This window comes from Theropithecus gelada, chromosome 9 (genome assembly GCF_003255815.1).
Source record: "Theropithecus gelada isolate Dixy chromosome 9, Tgel_1.0, whole genome shotgun sequence".
NCBI lineage: Eukaryota > Metazoa > Chordata > Mammalia > Primates > Cercopithecidae > Theropithecus > Theropithecus gelada.
This window is the reverse complement of record NC_037677.1, coordinates 45,058,618-45,078,774: the sequence shown is the minus strand read 5'-3', so window position 1 is coordinate 45,078,774 and position 20,157 is coordinate 45,058,618. Positions and strand designations below refer to the sequence as shown.

The following is a 20,157-nucleotide window of genomic DNA, read 5'->3' as shown; positions in this document are numbered from 1 at the left end:
GGCTCCCTGGTCAGGCGATGATGGGGATGATGGGGCATGCAGGCTTCTGGGAGCCTTGACAATGCACATGATAACAAGAAGCCTCTCTCACGTGAGTGGAAGGTGACATGATCAGATTTTGTATTAAAGACATTGCATTGGCTGCTTGGTGGAGAATGGACAGGGAATGAGGGTTGAGGGGAAGAGGCAAGGGGCAAGAGTTACGAGGCTCTGCCTGCAGTCCAGGTGATGTGTGGTGATAGCTGGATTAGGGTGGTGTCTGTGGGAAGGTGTGAAGAAAGGAATTAAGAGACCTGTTCAGAGGCAGAACCACAGGCTTCCGAGAAGAGGAGGCTACAGGTAATGAGAAGACAAAGAGCCAAGGCGACTCTCAAGTGTCTGTCCTGGCAGAACTAACAGCGCCATTATGGGGAGAAAAACTGGTATGAGTGAGGGCGTGGAGTAACAGAACAAGATGAAGTTGGAGTCAGCAGTCTCAAGATAAAGAATAAATATTTTAGAAGTTCCAAGAAAGAGCCAGGCAGAATTGAGGAAGGCCTGGAAAATGCACCACGTTATGTTTATCAGCAGCCAAGGAAAGAGGATTTATTGGCTTGAGCAGCTACTCTGTCCCGGGCTGATTCTTGGCCCTTTCTTGGCTTATTTATTCCTCTTGCAGTTTTGTCGAGGGCATCATTGCCTGTATTTTAACCAATGGAGAAATGTGAATTCAGACAATGCACATGAGTCTCAAGGATGCCTATTTGTGGACCTGGTATTTAAAGTGGCCTTACCTTGGGGCAGGCCTCCTGGTCTTCCCTATACATAGAAGTGGCTTCCGGAGGATGAATAGCAGGACCTAGCACTCTCAGGAAGCAATGAAGGGTCCAGCCTTGCTTTGTCCAGGAGTTCCGAAGGAGGCAACATGTTTGGGGAAGAAATGGCTACTAGTTGACATTATTAGTCATAGCCTAAAAATGACAGTGACCTCATAAAAATATTGCAAGTCCTCTAAGATCAGTGAGAAAAGTGGAGTGGTGGAGCAGAAGCTCTGAGACAGCAACTGTTTCCAGGAAAGGAATCTGTAGTGTTCAGCACAGGAGTTAAGAAAAGGCCTGACTCGGTTTCATGTCTCCACGTCCCTTCCTTAGGGAATGGACTTCTTGTTCCTGCTCCTGTTCCCCTGCTGGAGAGTGATGCAAAAGTGCTGTGAAGCCAATGGCACAGATACACATAACAGTGAGAGTTGGGAAAGGGGTAGGCTGATATAAACTGGGATAGGCAGTTAACAATATCCATGTCATTTCTCATGGTTCTGTGAGTCAGGGATTCAGAAGGGCACAGCAGGCATGGCCTGTCTGCTCCATATGGTGCTGGTAGGGTTGAACCTCCCAGGATGATCTCTGCAGCTGTGGCACCTCAGCAAGGCTGGCTCCCTGGCAAGGGGCTTCTAAGCTGGCTTAGCTGAGTGGCATACCTGGGGCCTTGGTTTAAGCGGTCAGTGGGATCCTGGAGTCTCCTCTACACAGCCCTCTCCATCTGGCCTCTGCCTGTGTCCCTCCAGGCAGACTCTTCAACAGGGCACACAGTGGCTCCTGGCGCCCACAGGCACAAAACCAGAAGCTGCCAGGCCTGCCGAGGGCTTAGGCCCAGGAAAAGCCAGCATTGGTCAAAGTTAGTCAGGGACTCAGCTTAGACTCAGGGGGAGGGGACATAAGCTTCCTCTTCTGTGAGGGGTGACAGGTGTGTGCAGGTGAGAGAGGCCTGTGGGGAAATGTCTTTAAAGATCAGCTGCTCTCATTACCTTACTCATCTAACAAATGGGCAAAAACATTTGACCCCTAAATCCCATCTTGTAGCCCATGAATGACCTAGAGTCTGGGATTTTACATTCTCTGGCTTGGTATTTAAGCCAGGACCTACCTGGGACAACATGGAGACTCTTACACATTAGGGATCACCTCTGTGCCAGGAATGCTATTTCCCCAATCTTCACAGCAACCTTTTGAAGTCCATGATGCTCCCCATTCTGCAGGTACTTGGGGCTCAGGAAAGTTGTTTGACTTCCTAAGATTGTGGTGATGGTGAGGGGAAGATCTGAAACACCTCTGGCCCAAGCTTAAGATATGTTGGATGAATGGGTCCCCGATCTTTGCAGTTCTCACAGAATGCAGGGTCATGCATTCTGGGCATGGCACAGCTTTCCAGGTACAATGGCCTTATCATGAGGGCATCTGGCTTCCTTAGCTATATTTCATACAATGCATTGTACTTGCAATTGGAAAGACCCAGCCAATGGCCTGGGTGGTCTTAGCAGTCAGACAGTTGCTGATGGATGCATTCTGCAAAAATCCACACAGCAACATCTGATGAAGTGACACAGAGTGGATGGTGGCCTTTCCTGCTGCCTCTTACAGGCCTGGAAGCTCCATGGATAAGCCTCAGTTTTAGATGAACTGCCTGAGTCATCACATCACCATATGGGGAAGAACCTCTGCTCTTTGCTTATTCTATGACGGTAATTGGACAAATGAAGTATGCAAATGAGAATTCCATTTGGAACGAGTTACGTTTTGTATATCCAGGTCACAATAAGTAATTTAGGAAAAGTCTAATTCACCCTCACTGTCTCTCAAATATGCAAATGAAATGTAGTGCATTTTCTCCAGTATTTTCTGCAGATGCCAAATCAGCAGCTATTAAAGTTGGATAATTACAGTAATTAATTTCTGAAAGGGAGTGGGGGAAACCTCACAACAACAAATAGAATAGTAAATCAAATGAGAAATGAGACCACACAAGAAAATGCTGAAACAAAACGGACTGCAGGCCTCCACAGGTTTTGGTGTAGGAAATGGAGCGGAGAGTTTCAGTAGATGGCAGTGTTACCAGCAAGATGGAAAGTGTGATTCCTGTCGTCTTCCTTTAGGTCAGCTTGGTGGTTCCTAATACTCCCTACACCCATACCTCCTTTACATTATTCACTTGCTCTCTCTCCCCTATGGATGAGAAATTGATGGCTTTCCAAGGTGCACATGTCATCTTGGAGGCCGTGACTTAAACTTATGGGTGTTCTCTTCTAGTTTATTTCCAGTGGTGGCCATGTTACATTTGTTCTGTGGTTCTTTTGTTCTGGAGGTTCTTTTCCCCTCCAAAATGATAGCTCTATGAGCTGCTTTTGGAAACAGATATTCCAGCTGTTTTTCTGCTTCTGGCATCATCATCAATATTAGAAATTGGGTGGCCAGATTTTTACTATGCACAATGCAAAAATGGAGTCCAGCTCAGTTCTCTTGGAGCTGAGTTGGCTCCAGAAAAAATTAACTAATTGGGAATAAAGATAATTTCCCTTTCTAGCAGGCTTAGCAGCCATGAGGGTCTGTCATAAGAGATGTGGCCATGGGCTAGAACTCTGACCAGTATTGGAAGGACTTTCCTGTCCCAAATGCCATTCCACTTCCTTGAGGTCTACGGCATCTAATCGGGTCTTAACTGAGGGTATTTGTTGTGCACCAGACAATCACAATGCAGAGAGTGGAAAGCCAGGTCTAGTTTAGCAGACTGTGTAGCTGCCCATGTGGTATGTTTGCTTTTGTGAATAATTACAGAACACCTACTATGTGCCTCTGGGGATTCAGAGACAAATGTCACAGGACCTGTAATCGGGGTTTGAGGATGGGAGGCAGGGAAGTGTAGAAGACAGTAAAACAACATGCTGATGGCTATAACAGAGGTTTGCCCACAGGGCCTTGGGACACAGGAGAGGGAAAGACTCGGAGAGGTGGAACACCAGAGCTAGGCTTTAAAGGAAAAGGATGTTTATGCCAGATCAGGTAGAAGAGGGAGGGAAGAGAAGCTCAGACACAGAAAGAAGCACAAAGATGCCTATTTGGGGACTGTGAATAGTTAAGCTGGGCTAGAATAGAACACATGGATGAAAAGGCTAAAATAGAACACATTAATGGAACATATGGATCAGTGGGGCTAGAAAGGTCACTTGAAGTCACATTGTGGAGGACACTGAATGCCGAGCTAAGAGAATTGAACTTTATTGCGTTGCCATTCATCGACATCACTGTCAATGTCATCATTGTCATTATCACTAAGTGTTTACTGAACACTTACTATAGAGGGCAGACTTCAGGCTCTGAAAACAGTAGATTCTGGTCAAGTCTCAGTTGGGTCACCAAGCAGTCACAGAGCCGTGGGGAAATTATTTAACTTCTTTGATTCTTAGCTTCCTTTGTGTAGTGTGGGGATAATGACATCTTCTCTGAAATATTATTATGAGGATTACATGAAGCAATGCGTGAAGCTTAGCATGGTGAGCAGAACACGCACAGGGACACAGGAAGGAAGCACTTGCTAAATGGTGCAGCTACTATCATCAGTTGCTAAAAGCTTTACAAGCATTTTATCATTTAATCATTATAATAACCATGCAAGGTGGATATCAGTAGACCCATTTTGCAGATAAAGAATTGAAACTTGCAGGAATTAAGCGATAGAATCAACATTGCTGCAATAGTGAGTGTACATGCCTGACATGAGGACTGGACCTCCTGCCGCCCAACAAGTTGCCTTTCTCACAGGGAAGTGGGAGGTTATGGAAAGGCAATGGCACAGTCAGGCCAGGGCATTAGAGAGTATTATCATCCTCAGTCTACATCTCGAGTCATTTTTGGGTGAATTCCAGAGATCTAAAGGCTACGGTGAAGACACTGCTGCCATGGAAGTCTCCAGAATAGCCTGGCAAGACACAGAAAAGATTGGGTTCAGGGCTCCATGTATCTATCAACTCATTTATGCCTAAATTTAGAAAGGGTACCATTTTCTGGAATTAGTCTTTATTGCAAACACTGAACTAATTGTATGAGTTTCAAATAACTAAAATATTGACAGCATTAATAGCCCTGGATAGCATTGCATAAGGGCAGGCTATTTGAAAAGAGCCATTTCCACCAACAAGGAAATTGGTAAAGTAGGACTCTTGCTTTGTTAAATTATAACACATTAGACATTCCAAATACATTCAAAATCTGTTTCCTATGCTCTTTCCCACTCAGCCCCTTACGCAAAGTATTTCTGTTGTTCCTCAGTAGAAAATCTCAAATTCTGGTCAAAATCTAGGTGACTTCTCACAGTAGTCTCTATAAATAGAGCAAATACGGCCAGGTATGGTGGCTCATGCCTGTAATTTCAGCACTTTGGGAGACCAAGGCAGGAGGATTGTTTGAAGCCAGGAGTTTGAAACCAGCCTAGATGACATAGTAAACTCCATCTCGACAAAAAATTTTTTAAAAAATTAGCCAGGCATGGTGGTGTGCACCTGTAATCCCAGCTACTTGGGAGGGTGAAACAGGACGATTGCTTGAGCCCAAAAGGTTGATGCTGCAGTGAGCCATGATCATGCCATTGAATTCCAGCCTGGGTGACAGAGTGAGACCTTGTCTCAAAAATAAAATAAAATAAAAAAGCAAACAGATGTAATCTCACATAGAGAAGAAAGGATGAAAAGTAAGCTCCCATGGATGTGGAATGATGGTGTAAGTTAAAGTCAGATGGAATCAGCCCTGGCCTAAATATCAGCTGACCTTGATAATGTTCCTTTTCCATGACATACATAGGCTACTTTGCTTCTCTGTATCTCACTTTCAACTACTCAGATTTGGCCTGGATCACAGAGATCACAGACTCAACATCTTGGGTCCAGAGAGGTAATGAACATGCATAAGTGAAACCAGGTGAAAGCAGTAGTCAGGGGTGGAGAGTGTGGCCAAAGTAGAGCACTTGCTCTGTGTAAAGGTGTCTACATTTAATTAAGGGGAAACAGAAACAGAAGCCCACCCAAATGAAGCCCACCAAATGAAACACTTCTCTAGGCCATCAACTTATGACCCATATGAGATACTAAATTCCAGCTTTTTATAATCAGTGCATGATGCAGTATCAAAATCATGAGCCTTGGAGTAAGGCTTGTGTTGGCATGTCAGAGCTGCTACCCATTAGCTATGTGGCCTGAGGAGATTGATGGAACCCTTTTAAGTCTTAGTGTTCTCATCTGCAAAATGGGTGTGATGATATTTTCCCATTGAGAAGAGTAGAAGAGAGCATAGTCGTAAAGTCCTTAGTACAGTTCCTGCCCTGTGTATGTGTGCATCAGAGGCTGGCTCCCCACGCCCGCTCCCTTCCCTTCTAGCTCTGACAGTCTGTGTTCTGGGTCATGGTATATAAAATTCTGAAACTATTAAGTAGAAGATAATACATTTTAGGTATATTTCCAACTGACATTACACTATTGGTAAATGAGTAACAGGAAGTTGATATTGAACTGTATGTTAATTATCTGCCGATGAATCAGAAGACTCGGTACTTTCTCTGGCTGGTTCTGCACTTTATCAGTGATCTACGTGAAGCTGAGTGTGGCTGGCTTAAGGCAGGGAGGGGAGTTAGTCATCAGATGTCAAAATGGGGAGAAGAAGGGTCCCTACCAGCTTGAGCGAGGGATCAGAATCCATGGGATCAAAATTTAGCAGTGACAATGAGGCCTGTGCCACGTCTGAATGCATGTCTATGCTGGGTGGGGAAGGACAGAAGAGTGTAAGTCCTAGCAGTTTCAGGGCAAGGTCAGTAATAGTCCCAAGTGAAGTGAGGACATGATACAAAGAATTTCACCTTCTGGGGATGGGTGAGCTTAGCGTCCAGCTGGGTGGGCAGGCTCTGAGCTGGGGCACAGACATGTCCACTTCCAGGACCCCCAGAAAGTCAGGACCAAGCTGGGAGGTCCTGGGCAGGCAGGCTCTCTACAGATGGGGACCTTCTAGAGCAACAAGCAACAGGTCCTTACTTCCATGCTGGGGACCACATTGGAGACTGTTGTACCAAGGCCTGGAGTGGGCAGGACACTGATTTGGGTTAGGCTGGGCCTAGGACCAGAGCTTAGAATGGGGCCAAAAAATGGAGGGTAGTCCTGTCATCTGGAGCATCTGGTGGAGGCTGCTTCAGAGACTTGGGGGCTTCTCAGATCAGCTGCAGCAGAAGTGGGTGAATCTCCAGGCAGTTCTCAAGAGGAAGGGCAGCACTCGGTCTCCAGGCTTCCCAGCCCTCCAGGACTGGCAATCTGAGGAGTTCAGGGCTCCGTGCACAGTGTTTGCCTTGCTCCATGTGCTGGCGTGGGGCAGGGTATGGCCAGCAGCACAGCGAGCCCCTTTGCAGGACACCCAAGGGCCCGAATGTTGCAACTCTGCCTAATGACCCCCCAACCCTTTGAAAGGCTGTGCTTACTCTCATCTGCCCCACCTTCACATGTGCTGTTTCTTTTCCCTGAAAGCCCATTTTCCTCACCTGCTTAGCTCTCTCTTCATTATCCTTCAACACTTCATTGGCACATCACTATTTCTGACTCTCTGTCAGCCCTCTGGATTAGGTGTGCCTACTGTGTTTTAGAGTAGCCTGTGCTTACTAGGCAGCTATTCTAAGGCAGAGAATAGCCTAGTAAGGCAGAGATGGCCACTAGGGAAAACAAGGTGAAGAGTCATGGGTCGAGCAGCAGCTCACGGTGTTGTGGGGGTGGGAGAGAAGAAGAGAGAGAGAGAGAAAGAACTAGCCATAGTGTGGAATTTATCATGATTGAAGTATAGACACAGTGCTGGCTGGAAAAGTCAGAAAAAGTTTCTTGGGTGAGGGGACACATGAATTGTCTCTTGAGTAGTAAGCAGGAGCTCAGCAAAGGGATGGGATTGGAAAGGACATTCCCAACTTCAGGCATTAGTGGAAAAGGGCATGGTGTTTAGCAGAAGCTGAGACTGTCACTATGGCTGCAGTACAGAGGGGACAAAAGTGGAGGATAGGAAGAAAAATGGGAAAGAGAGAAATATGCTGTAGATGTGAGATCCTGGACTTCTGTTTACAGGACGCATTGCCCATCATTTGCATGTAATTTGGAAAAGAAACAACAAGTTTGGAGCAGGCACCCACCCACTCACTTGGTTACAGATCTGCCTAATTATGTTGAGGAAGCCAGGCCCTTTACATGTGGATTCTGCTAGCTCCTTGGGGGTTGGAATCTCTTACACCTAAACCACGATCATAAACTCCCAAGCCTACCAGGCCATATGGGTACCGTGAAGCAGCATATCAGGTTGAGGGACCATGGCAAAATGGAAGGTTCATGCTCATATAAAGAGAGACCTAATTCTAAGTACGCAGTGGTAAAAGCAAAACTTGTCAAGTAAAGCACATCTGTAGGCCCCATTTATTGCTGTCGTTTACAATCTTTGATAACTTAAAGAGCTGAAGTCACTTAAAGTCTATCATCTCTCTTCAAAATCATCAAGAAAAGAACATTTTGACCAAATTGGAACAAGTGATTAATCCAAGTTTGAGTAGCTCAGTAAAGTCTCTAGTGCTTTTTGGAGTGTCTGGGGCAGCAGGCACTTGGCCTCTCTGGTGGTTTTTATTTCTGTGTGAGGATGACATGGTTCATGTGCAGAAGATGCACATATCTTGGAATGCTGAACCCAACACCCATGCCTCTTTAGAGGGACCCATTGCTCCAGGACCCAGCCCTCACTGGGCTTTGGGGACCATATTAATCTGCACCAAGAGAGAAAGTGGAGAACAGAGAGAGCGATACATAAGATTGAACATCCACAGCCGGACCGCGTGTACTTAAAGGCTAGACCGTTAAGTGGAGAATGCAGAAAATTTCTTAAGGCTGCCCCGCAAATCACCCTGTGCTAATTTGCCTTGCGGGCCCAGCCCGCTGGCCAACCTGGTGACCCTGCACTCTTACCATTGAGTCCTAATTGCACCTCCATCCCCTCTCCTGCATTGGAAGTAATACGCGTTAGGAAAATCAATCCATTTGTAGGGGAAGAAACCACACTGGTTTCCTGCTACTGCTCATATTTTCACTAAAACCCCGTTTTACTGGAACCAACATTAAAAAAACAGCGCATTTTATTCAAAACAAGGCAATATTGGTATTGACAGAGCTGCAGTGATAATGAGGACGATCAATTTTCCCTCCTCCATTATGGGGTATTGAGCAATTTTGGAGTAAACTTGCGGCATAATTAGACAAGATCAGCATTTCTCCCTTTTGAAAACTTTCTGTTTTTCTTTTCTGCATATTTAGATTTTAAGTATTCCTGCTACGGTGGGGGAAAAGAAGCAAAGCCAAAACAAACCAGAACAAACCCAGAAGTCCCCAAAGCAATAAGTGAAGTGCTGGTAATAAAAACTGGAGATCATAGACATTTCTTTTTAATCCTTTTGAATAATACATTGTGATGTTATTTTTGCCTTTTGGTTCATACAGACTGCATCCCAACTCTCACCCTAAATTGAAATAATGCAGTTACCAAATAAAATAATCCGAGTTTTGGGACATGAGATATTCAAGGCAAGAGGGTGGATGTTACTTTTCTGTTTTGAGAAGAGAAGCAGGAGCTGGGCTTGGTTGGACGAAGGAAGAGAGAGTTGGAGTCTCAGAAAAAAGACCTGGGGAAGGGAATCAAGGACTTTGGGTGGATTTCCATGGGGAAGAGTCAAAGTGATGGAATAGTTCATAACGAATTAGCTTTGGCATTTCTGCTTTTGGTTTCTGGTCCTTGCTGGGCTACACATGTCCATCTGCCAGTTCAGGCTGGCTGTGCAGATGCCACATTCTGGGGAAGGGGATCCTGTCTTCCAGGCAAGACTGCTCCTCCACATCAGTGACATCATATGCTCAGGAAAATAGCAATGCTGGCAAATGGTCACATTTCAGAATGGCAAGTCCAACCTGGGAAGGATGTCCCCCTGGAAAGTCAATCTAATGTAGTTTTATCCCTCTTCCCCCAGTGCTCACCTTTTAAACCAGAAATGTTGTTGAAGATGTCTTAGAGATAGGGGTTTCCCTGAATGCCATCAGTGTGAGGCAGGAGCTACAGGGCCCATGTGTTTGGAAGGCGAGTGGGAGGCTGTGAAAGGGGCCTGGGCGAGCCATCCAGTTTTTAAAACAATCTAGAAATTGTTGATGAACAGTGTAAATATTTTTCTTCATACATTTTAATCCTTGAACCACGTGTGCTACAAAACTATGTTAGCTACATATGGAAGAACACTATCTTATTTATTTCTGTCACTTAGTGCTAGAAACATACTCTTGACCATCTTTGGACAGGCAACCCCTCAAGTGACTGCCCGTGTGGAGAGGAGATGATGGAATGAGGTGACTCTGAGCTTGAGGTTCGGGATCATTCAGGTTCTAGCCTTACCATGTGCCCCTGGCAATTTCCCTCTCTGGGCTCAGCTTCCCCATCTGTAAAATGGGTATGATAATAGTGCCTCCCTCATAGGCTTCTCACAGTGATTGCGTAATCCATACGTGTCAAAATGCTTAGAAAAGGGCCTGCTGCAGCTTAAATACCCAGGAAATATCTCATCCCAGGATAAAATTTGGCCCTCACAGTAGATGCCAGGCCTGGAGTCCCTTCTAACTTCAAGAGCCTTGTGAAATATGTGAGAGGCTGCAGGGACCACCCCACCCGCTGTGCTCAGATGTGGTAAATTCTCTGCTGGAGCACGTCTCACACTGTGCTGGGACAATGTGTCTGCCCACCTGTCTCACCTTTAATCTGTGAGTCCCTTGAAAGCAGGGACAGTGTCTTATTCATCTTTAAATGCCTAGAGCTTTACCCAGAAGATGGTGCTGAGAGCCACTTCATTCTTGTTTGAGAAAGAAGAGGAAGAGTGGAAGCAGGGAGGACTCCAAGAAAGCTCTTACTGGGGGGTGTAACAGGTGGTCTGTGATGTGAAGAGACCAGATCCCGGTCCTCCTTAGAGAGAGATTATTCAAGTAGTGCATTCACAGCTTCTCCTGGCTTCACTTTGGTGAACTGGACCTCATTTACATGATCATTGATCTCCTTTCTTGAAACTACAAACTGCGGCACAGGCGTAAAATGTGGAAAGAATGCTGGTGCCTCAGGTCGGGTTCCCTGAGTGGAGCCTGAGACAGGGGTCCAGGTATATGGGATTGTCGAGGGAAGGACTCAGGAGAGGAGGAGAGTGAGGGAGGCCGGGCGGGGAAGGAGCTGAAAGAGGATGCACTCACAGCAAAAGTCTTGTCTCAGCCGGAGCCCTTGGGGTTCTGAGGCTTGAATTGCATAACACAGTCCCAAGGGCACTGGCCTCATTGGCTCCAGGCTGGAGTATGTATGTGTGTGCACACAGGTATGTATGGTGCATGTGCATGTGTGTGTGGACGCATGTGCGTGTGTATGTAGGTAGTGGGCATGTAAGTGTGTTTGTAAGTGTATTTGAGTGGGTAGGGCTCCATGGCCCCTGAGCAGAGCAGCTCCTACCTAGCGGAGGGCAGTTCTGCAGAGAAGGGGAAGCCGTGACAGGTACACCTCTCACTTGGAGAAGGAGGTCTGCATGGGGCACAGTAGCATCCACTGGGACAGGAAAATTCCATTAAGATCTAACCTGCATCCCTCTCACTTGATACAACATTCTTATCCAGCAACAAAAGAGAATGTGGACAGTCCTAAGAGTTTCTGTACAGGAACATCCCACCCAGTCCAAACCATTTATCCAGCCTGGGAAGGATAATTCCAAGGATTTATCTTTTTACAATGAAAGAATGATTGCAAAAGCAATGTGTGGTATTGGGGTCAAATAATTACCGAGCCCGCTCTGTGCACTCTTTTCTATTTGCTTCAAGGGACATAAGTGAGGGAAGTAGCTGGAAACCTAGTTCAGGGTAAGGTAAGAGCACAGCTGTTCGTGTGGCAGCATGTGCTTAGGACTGAGGGACAGGCACAGGATGATGGGAGGGTGGGGGGAGGGAGATGGCACTCAGAGGATGAGAGTGGCTTCAGCAAAGGCTTTTCCCCAGACACTTTAGCTGGCCTGCAGACTTTGAGTGTGGTTCGAAATGTCTGTGGTGGGGTCTGTGTCTGTCAAGACAGAGTGTGTATGTTTGGTAGGTGGTACTTCTTTTAGGCTTGTACTTCCAGGCAGATTCCACCTTTTACTCTGGGGATACGAACTCCAATACAGGAACTGTTAGGGGAGGGAAGCCTGCTGGGGAAATGTGGGACCCCTGGAGGGTACAGTTCCCACCCAGCACCAGCCACATCCCCCTGCAGAGGTGCAAGCCAGCTTGGCCAGATCCTCCCATCTTTTGAGAGAGACCACAAGTCTGGATTTTTATGTGACATCTTCAGACTTTTCAATGCTAACAATTAATTCAGAAACTGCTTAAACATTGTGCGGGTCAAACACAGCACGTCTAAGGGGCAGACCCAGCCTCCTGCCTGCTGGTGTGTGGCCTCCATCTTTAGCCATTGACCTCTCCCCACACTGACCTGGGCAGATTGTGTCCCGCCAGAGCCTGCCTCCCAGTCTTGCCCCTGCAGGTGAGGAGGCCACTGGAGGAACCCTGAGACAGGCATGGGTGCAGTGCGGGTGGGGTAAGGTGGGCGCAGTATCCTTGTTCCACAACTCACCCCAGCCCAAGTTGGAGCCTATCAAAGCTGCCCACAAGATGTTCTGCCCTGGAGGGCTCACAGCTTGCTTTGGTCACCTCTTAGCTTTCCGAGGAGATCCAGTGCTCCCTGGCCAGTCACATCCAGTCCCTGGTGAAGTCGGAGAAGAACCGCCAGGTCATGTGTGAGGCGGGCATGCTCGGGACCCTTATGGCCTCCTGCCACAGGGCCCTGGCCACCAGCGGCAGCCCCCTCCACTCACGCCTCATCAGGATCTTTGAGAAGCTCGCTTCCCAGGCCATTGAACCGGATGTGCTAAGGTACCACATGCTGCATTTTCAACGCTGCCAATCTGGGCAGCCATGTCTTTTGCAGGGCAGGGGTTGCACAACAGGCAGTGGAGAGACTGCAGGGACAGATGCAGGGCATGGCTCTGTCCCAGCATTCAAGGCTGGAAATCCATGGATGAGCCTTCGGTCTGTGCCAGGCAGTGTGCAGGTGCCCACAAAGCAGACATAGCCACCTCTCATGGAGCATGTGGGGGCTGGAGGGGGCTCTGAGGAAGTGGAGATGCATTCTGAGGCCTGTGGAGTTCACTAGACAAAGAGAGGAGGGAACCGGGCCTGGAAGGCTCTGCCAGGAGGGGTGGGGCTGGGAGGGCCTGACTGTGCCCTGTAGGGAGTTGGGCAGTAAGCATGTAGGGACTGCAGACATGGAGGGGAATGGGGCAGAAGCCCCCTGGATCCTGCAGGGGGCTTTCCTGCTGTCATCCTCTCCATGAAGCCACATTCCTGGAGAGCCATGGCAGGGAGAGGAAGTGCAAAGGTTCACAGGGTGGGAGGGAGGGAGCAGACGTGGAAGACAAGAGAACAGAGGGAAGGGAAGCTGCTGGGGAGGGCAGGAGTCTCCTACGCCACCTGGAGTGCCGTGCCGAGGGCCATGCACAGGGCAGGGGGCCCTGCTCCTTATACACAGGAGCAAGTGTAGAGGGCACACAGACAGCCTTTCCAGCCAGCAGACATGGCACCCAGGGGCGGGCACGATGGCTGCCAGAGGAGGCTGCTGGTTATAGTGCTGCATGGGAAATTCTGTTAGAAATTTATAAGCAATTACAACAAATTTATTTTGTGACACTATTTTTTGTTATGACATCCATCTTGAGGCTCCTAAACTTACCAGCTGTCTGGTCTGGTCTGTCTGGAAGGGCAGAGACGTGTCTCCACACTGCTTTCAGAAAGGGTATTCCAGTGGGGCTGGGAGGTCAGGGAGCTCCGGGCATCTAGGACAGTGGTCAGGATAAAGTTGGAGAACACTGTTGCCCATAAAATGTCTTCATTTGGTCCTCTTGTGTGTTATGTTCAGACAGTTTCTAGGTCTTGGAATTCCCTCACCTCTGTCGGCCACAACGAAACTCCTTGATTCATCTCATGCACACAGAGGCAACCCTGGGTGCTCAGGTGAGGACAGAGGCAAGAATAGGGCAGGCTAATGGGAATTAAAAGATGATATGCATTCCTGCTGAGGGGGATCCTTTACAACAGGTGGGAAAGCAAACAGGTTTAAACATGGTTTTGTCTGCAGCTCAATGGAGCAACTGAGGAAAAAGCAAAGAAAATTCCTGGTCTCTGGAGAAAGACCATATCAGGATGGAGAAAGATGACCCCCCCACCCAGCCATATAAGACAGATGACCCCTTTGGGTTCCAGATCATGGAAGCAGAGACAGAGTTTCCTTCATGACACAGCAGTACCTGGCGCTGCACTAGGCAGAGGTGTGCAGGGAAGGCTTCTGTACAGCTCTCAACTCAAGGGCATGTCAGAGCCTTGGAGGCCCAAGATGTAGGTGGTACCCCTGTGTCAGGCCTAATACCTATGGAATGCTGGCCCAGGGCACCAGCTTAGAGAAAAGAAAGTCGTGGACAACTTGAACGTAAGATCACGTAAGACCTTAAGGTAACAGGCAGGTCCAGTGGAGAAGCAAGGGTGCAAGATCAGGCTTGGGGCTGACAGCCATGGTGGGAGCCTGGAGCTTTCAAGGAGAGGCTGCTGTGAAGGAAAGTGTGGGCCTGGTGAGCAGACACAAAGCTCCAGTGAGTAACTCCAGTGGGGCAAGCCAGAGACAGAGATGGCAGCAGTAGAATGTGCTATGCTGGAAAAGGGATGTGTGCTGGAATGAAAGAGAAAAGTTTCTAGAAGGAGCAGGTTAGCAACACCGTTCCTTGTTATCCGACTCAGCAAGGGGGCAGGGGAGCCACCCTCACTGGTGCTTAGGAAGTACCTGATGACTCTGTGGAACTCTCTTTCTAGGCTGTGGCAGATACTTTGGGGTTATTGTCAGAAGCGGGGCAGAAATGCTTTGAGCAGAGACACATCTCTTCTCCTGCTTGCTGCCCTAGGGTCACAGACTACACAGGGCTTGGCTGAGGGGCCCTGGCAAGCCGCCCCAGATGCTGGCCTGCACCCTGGAGTCACCCAGGCCCTGCAGCCCTTGGGGAAATCCCAGGATTCAACTACTGCCCTTCAGACGGCGCTGAGCCTCATCTCCATGACTTCCCCACGCAACCTGCAGCCTCAGAGGGCAGCCCTGGCCCCATCGTTTGTGGAATTTGACATGTCCGTGGAAGGTTATGGGTATGACAGGCTTTTACATATTTAAAATGCACTTTATTAATTTTGCAGTGCCTCTAATGAATTATAATATTGATTACAAACTTGTAGTTCCCATTGAATCTCACCACTCAGCAGAGGAAAATGTCTGGGTCATGGACACCTGCCTACTCAGTGGCCTCCCAGGGGCTGTGTCCCCAGCTATGGAGGGCAAAGACCCTCTTTCCCCTGGTGTGGCTGCATTCTGGAACACCCTCGCATCCTGCCTCCAGTGCAGTTCCTTCACTTTGGCATCCTACCAGCACCAGCTGCAGTCCGTCCTTGAAACCTTATGGTCTAAGGAGGGTTACAGCGCTGGCAGGAGGGTATAGCGGGAAGATGTCATGGCCCAGGCTAGCTGTGTCAGTGCAAGAGGTTGGCTTGCAGTCCAGTGATCTGAGACAATTTTCTGTTTCCAGCTGTTTGTTTATTCCGACCCTGTCTACAGTTATGGGAACCAGCACTGAGTACTCTGTCTCTGGAGGAATTGGGACAGGTAGGTGTTTTTCCCAGGTGGTTTAGCTCTCCATCCCTTCCCAAGTAAGAGTCTTCAGATAGCCTTGATTGCAGATTTTTACTTGGTGTTTCAGGAAAGTGTGAGCTGCACTATACATGGTGGCTTACAGCTGTAATACCTGTAATTTGGGAGGCCAAGGCAGGAGGATTGTTTGAGGCCAGGAGTTCCAGGCTGCAGTGAACTATGATTGAACCACTGCACTCCAACTGGGCTACAGTGTAAGACCCAGTTTCAAAAAGAGAAAAGCAAACATGAGTCTTGCCTTTGGTCCTGAGTATCTGCAGATGAGTTGTTCTTCAACTTTGCTCCTCTTTTAGAGCAAGGTGTTCGGTTCATTGTGCCTCCCAGGGGTCCAGCCCATAGCTAGGGACTCAATTGACATTGATGGACTGAGCCTGGGTTTGGCCCATTTTGCTGGTGACTGATGTAGGCTGAGATGGACACATTACCCACCTTAGATCCCTCTCTAGAGAGAAATATGAGTTGGGCTGATAGCCATCAGGAACAGACCAATCTTTGGCAAGTGGCTCCTGTGCACAGCACTGCACTCAGCTGAAAAACCACTGGGTGGAACAGTGCAAGTGCCTGATGCTGCCAGAGTCACACACTCTGTTAGGAGAATTGGGTTTGGGGTTTCTATGGGATCATGGGTGCTGGGGAGCCATTGCCTTCATAACCTTTTTCCACGTGAGTTGGCACCAAGTCTGAGGATACAGCAGCTGGTCCTGCCTGTTCCATGAGGACAATGGATCCGTCTGTGTCGCCAACCCTGTTATGGGATGGGAGGGCACATGGCATTCTTAAACTGGTGCCCTTTCCTATCCAAGGTTCAGCTGAGCTAGGCCAAGGTCCTCTGCCCCACAGAGCACACTGCCTGGCTGTAGATCAGCTGATCAAGGGCCCACATGTGATGGACGTCAGGGAGATCGAGGTCTTCTCTGCTCCTTTGGCAAGGCAGCATGTCATAATGGGGAGGAGACAACTGGTGATTAGGCAAGGCACCCAGTAGGTGCTGCACCCAGGCTAAATCAGCACCACAGTGAATCTGAACATACTTGCTCAGCACGGCAGAACAAAGCCTGAGGGCATGCCTGTGTTCCCACCCAGGTGCCACCAGACCATTCCCTCCTCCTGGAGGCCTGACCTTCTCCTGTTGGTTCCTGATCAGCCGGCACGGAGCTGCCACTGAGAGCCACCCGCTGCGCTTCCTGACACTGGTGCGCCACCTGGCCAGGACCGAGCAGCCCTTTGTTTGCTTCTCTGTCAGTCTCTGCCCAGACGACCTCTCCTTGGTTGTTTCTACAGAAGAGAAGGAGTTTCAGCCTCTGGGTAAGGTGCTGGGATCCAAAGCCAGTTTCATCCACATGTCAGGGAAATGGGGCTAAGTCAGAAGCTCTCAACACAGGTGTGGTTAGAAACCTGGTGACCTTCTGTTTCTCCTCATCCTTTGAAATTGCTCCCTTGGATTCCACACCTGGTGAAAGGTCTACAATATTTGTTGTGGTTCGCTGTGGCCTGGGCTCTAGGCTTGTAAGTGTCAGGCAGATGAGTCCCCAGCCCTTGGCACAGCTTCAGAGATGATGCTCAGTGGCTTTCCAGAAACTTCGCCTGGCAGAACAGTCACAATGGGACCCAGGGCTTTGCCTCGCTGGGACACATGCTGCATCCTCTCCTGTGTGAGGTTTGTGAAGAACACACACAATTTAGCTGGAGCCAAAGCAGCTACAGACACTCCCACATATGCTTAACCCCAAACCCAGAAGGCTGGCCTGTGCTTAGCATGGTGCCCAGGGCCACCCCTCCTTCGGCAGTGCTAGAGGCCAGCCCTGGCTCTGCCCTTTAGAGCCCAGCATTGTCCTCCAGGCCCATTTGCCTGAGATGGTCAAGTCCAGTGGATTCTGGCCACTTGTTCTTCTCCTGTGTCCTGGGAGTGTCACTGTTTCATAAGGAAAAACAGTGGGAGGCCCTATGAAACAGTGGGAGTGGCTGATGCCCTTGTACACAGCACAACTGCCTATCCAACTCTCTGGGACTCGGCCTGCAATGGAGTCTCTGTGGAGGTAGTCTACCTTGGGGTAGACCTGAAGCGTAGTTTCTGGGTTTGAATCTTGGCTGTATGACCTTGGGCAAGTCACCCAACCTCTCTGTGCCTCAGGATGGTAAATTGGGTATGTGTGAGCGCCTACCTCACAGGGCTGTGACATGAGTTGATATTTGTAACATGCTTAAAACTGGCATGAAGGAAGAGCTCAAGGAATGATTGCTGCTGCCGTTGTCATTTTTCATGAAAGGAGGGGCTAGGGCTCCATGGTACAAGGCCCACAGTGGTTGATGTCTCTCTGTGCCCTCCCCATTCTCCTGGGTTCCTGCAGCGTAGCACCACACATGAGACTCAGTGTTAATGCTGTCTTCCAGATGTCATGGAACCTGAGGATGACTCTGAGCCTTCTGCAGGACGCCAGCTTCAGGTCAGGTGTGGCCAGCTCCTGGCTTGTGGTCAGTGGCATCACTTGGCTGTGGTTGTCACCAAGGAAATGAAAAGACATTGTACAGTTTCCACCTGTCTGGATGGACAGATCATTGGCTCCGCCAAGGTGAGATGGCTCCTCCAAGCTGCACTTGCCCCACAACCGTACTGCCTGCTGCTACCTTGAAGTGACCTTGGTTTCATTCTATGTTTTTTGTTGTTGTTGCTTTTGTTTGTTTATTACTGGTAGGGCTGGCATCTAAGGAAATCCTGCTTACTGTTCAGGAAATTGAGTGAGCTCAGACATGAAAAGGACATCTTTAGAAAATGCACTGAAGGTCACACAACCAGGACAGAAGGCAAGATGTGCATCCAGATCTCTAAGAATAGTCATGTTCATGAAAATAGAAAACTCCAGAATGAACAAAGCAAAGCTTCCTCATTTTAAAGGGCAAACTCCTCAGGGAGGTCTGGGCGGGCAGGGCCTAAGGTATGACTTTTCCAAGAAGCTCCCAGGTGAGGCCAATGCAGCTCATCTTTGTACCACACAGAGGAGCAGGGCACTAGAGTGTGCAGACACCAACACATGTCGCCAGATTTAGAGAAAAAACCATGAGGAAGGTAATGGAATGCAGATGTATAGCTGAAGGAAGCATCTCATGGCTGTCATTTAGAGACACTCCAGATACAAGAGGAAGCTGGGAAAAGGTGGAGCTGGCAGGAGGCAGCAGCCATTGTCAGAGAGGAGAGAGCCCAGAAGACCACAGAGGGCAGGTACAGTTGGATTTTCACACAGGTTCCAGGGAGAGCATCCCAATCTGGCTGCATTTTAGAATCACCTGCAAAGGCTTTTTAAAGTTCTCTTGCACAGGCTGCACCCAGAATAATTACATAATAATCTCTGTGGGTCAGGTAATTTGACAATTTACTAATGTTTATAAAATTTTCTAGGTGATTCTAATATGCAACCAGAATGGAGAACCTTACATACACAGGGTTTCTTGATTCCTGCTAAATGCCATAGTGTTCCTCCCCCAACCCTGTCCAGTTGTGACCACCAATAACATCTCCAGACATTGCCAAATATCCCCTGGGAGTCAAAGTTGTTCCAGGTTAAGAGTCATTAGGTGAGAACAAATTCTTACTCCCAAGTTATGTGGGACCCATATAGGTGAATTTGATACCATCTTCTGGTAAAGTTCTGTTATCAGAAAAAGGCAGTGGTGAACAGAAAGATTTTTTTTTTTTTTTTTTTTTGAGATGGAATTTCGCTCTTGTCACTCAGGCTGGAGTGCAATGGTGTGATCTCGGCTCTCTGCAACCTCCGCCTCCCAAGTTCAAGCAATTCTCCTGTCTCAGCCTCCTGACTAGCTGGGATTACAAGCGCCCACCACCATACCCACTAAATTTTGTATTTTTACTAGAGACGAGGTTTCACCATGCTGGTCTCAAACTCCTGACTTCAGGCCCTCCCAGAGTTCTGGGATTACAGGTGTGAGCCACCATGCCTGGCCAAACAGAAAGATTTTGATAGGGACATTGAAAAAACAGATCCTTCAAAACGTAGTTGGCCTTTACTCCAATTATTAACAATATCAGTCCTCCTTCTTTCCCTTTCTGTCTTTCTTCTTTTCCTCATTAAATATTTATTGAGCACCTATTATATGTTAGCTAATATTTTAGGTGCTAAGAATTGTTTATGCCTATAAGCTAAAGACCTCCAGGAACATACATATAGTATAAAGTGCTAAGAATTGTTTTAGGTTCTAAGAATTATTTATGCTTATAAGCCAAAGACCTCCAGGAACATACATATGGTATAAAATAAAAATTAGATTTAAACTGACTGTAGAAATCAAGGGTATTCAGTTAGGAAAAGAAGAAGTCAAATTGTCCCTGTTTGCAGATGACATGATTGTATATTTAGAAAACCCCATTGTCTCAGCCCAAAATCTCCTTAAGCTGATAAGCAACTTCAGCAAAGTCTCAGGATACAAAATTAATGTGCAAAAATCACAAGCATTCTTATACACCAGTAACAGACAAACAGAGAGCCAAATCAGGAATGAA

The 20,157-nt window shown here is 47.9% G+C and overlaps 1 protein-coding gene across 1 annotated transcript in view; it reads left to right on the top strand.

Annotated features, from left to right (window-relative positions):
- Positions 1-20,157, top strand: part of WDFY4 (WDFY family member 4) — a 298,615-nt gene that overhangs the window by 77,704 nt on the left and 200,754 nt on the right. Inside the window, exons 14-19 of the mRNA XM_025396309.1 lie at positions 12,564-12,778; positions 13,821-13,915; positions 14,854-15,088; positions 15,523-15,599; positions 16,728-16,949; positions 18,036-18,214. Of these exons, the coding sequence (XP_025252094.1) occupies positions 12,564-12,778; positions 13,821-13,915; positions 14,854-15,088; positions 15,523-15,599; positions 16,728-16,949; positions 18,036-18,214 (1,023 nt within the window). The remainder of the gene's footprint in view (positions 1-12,563; positions 12,779-13,820; positions 13,916-14,853; positions 15,089-15,522; positions 15,600-16,727; positions 16,950-18,035; positions 18,215-20,157) is intronic.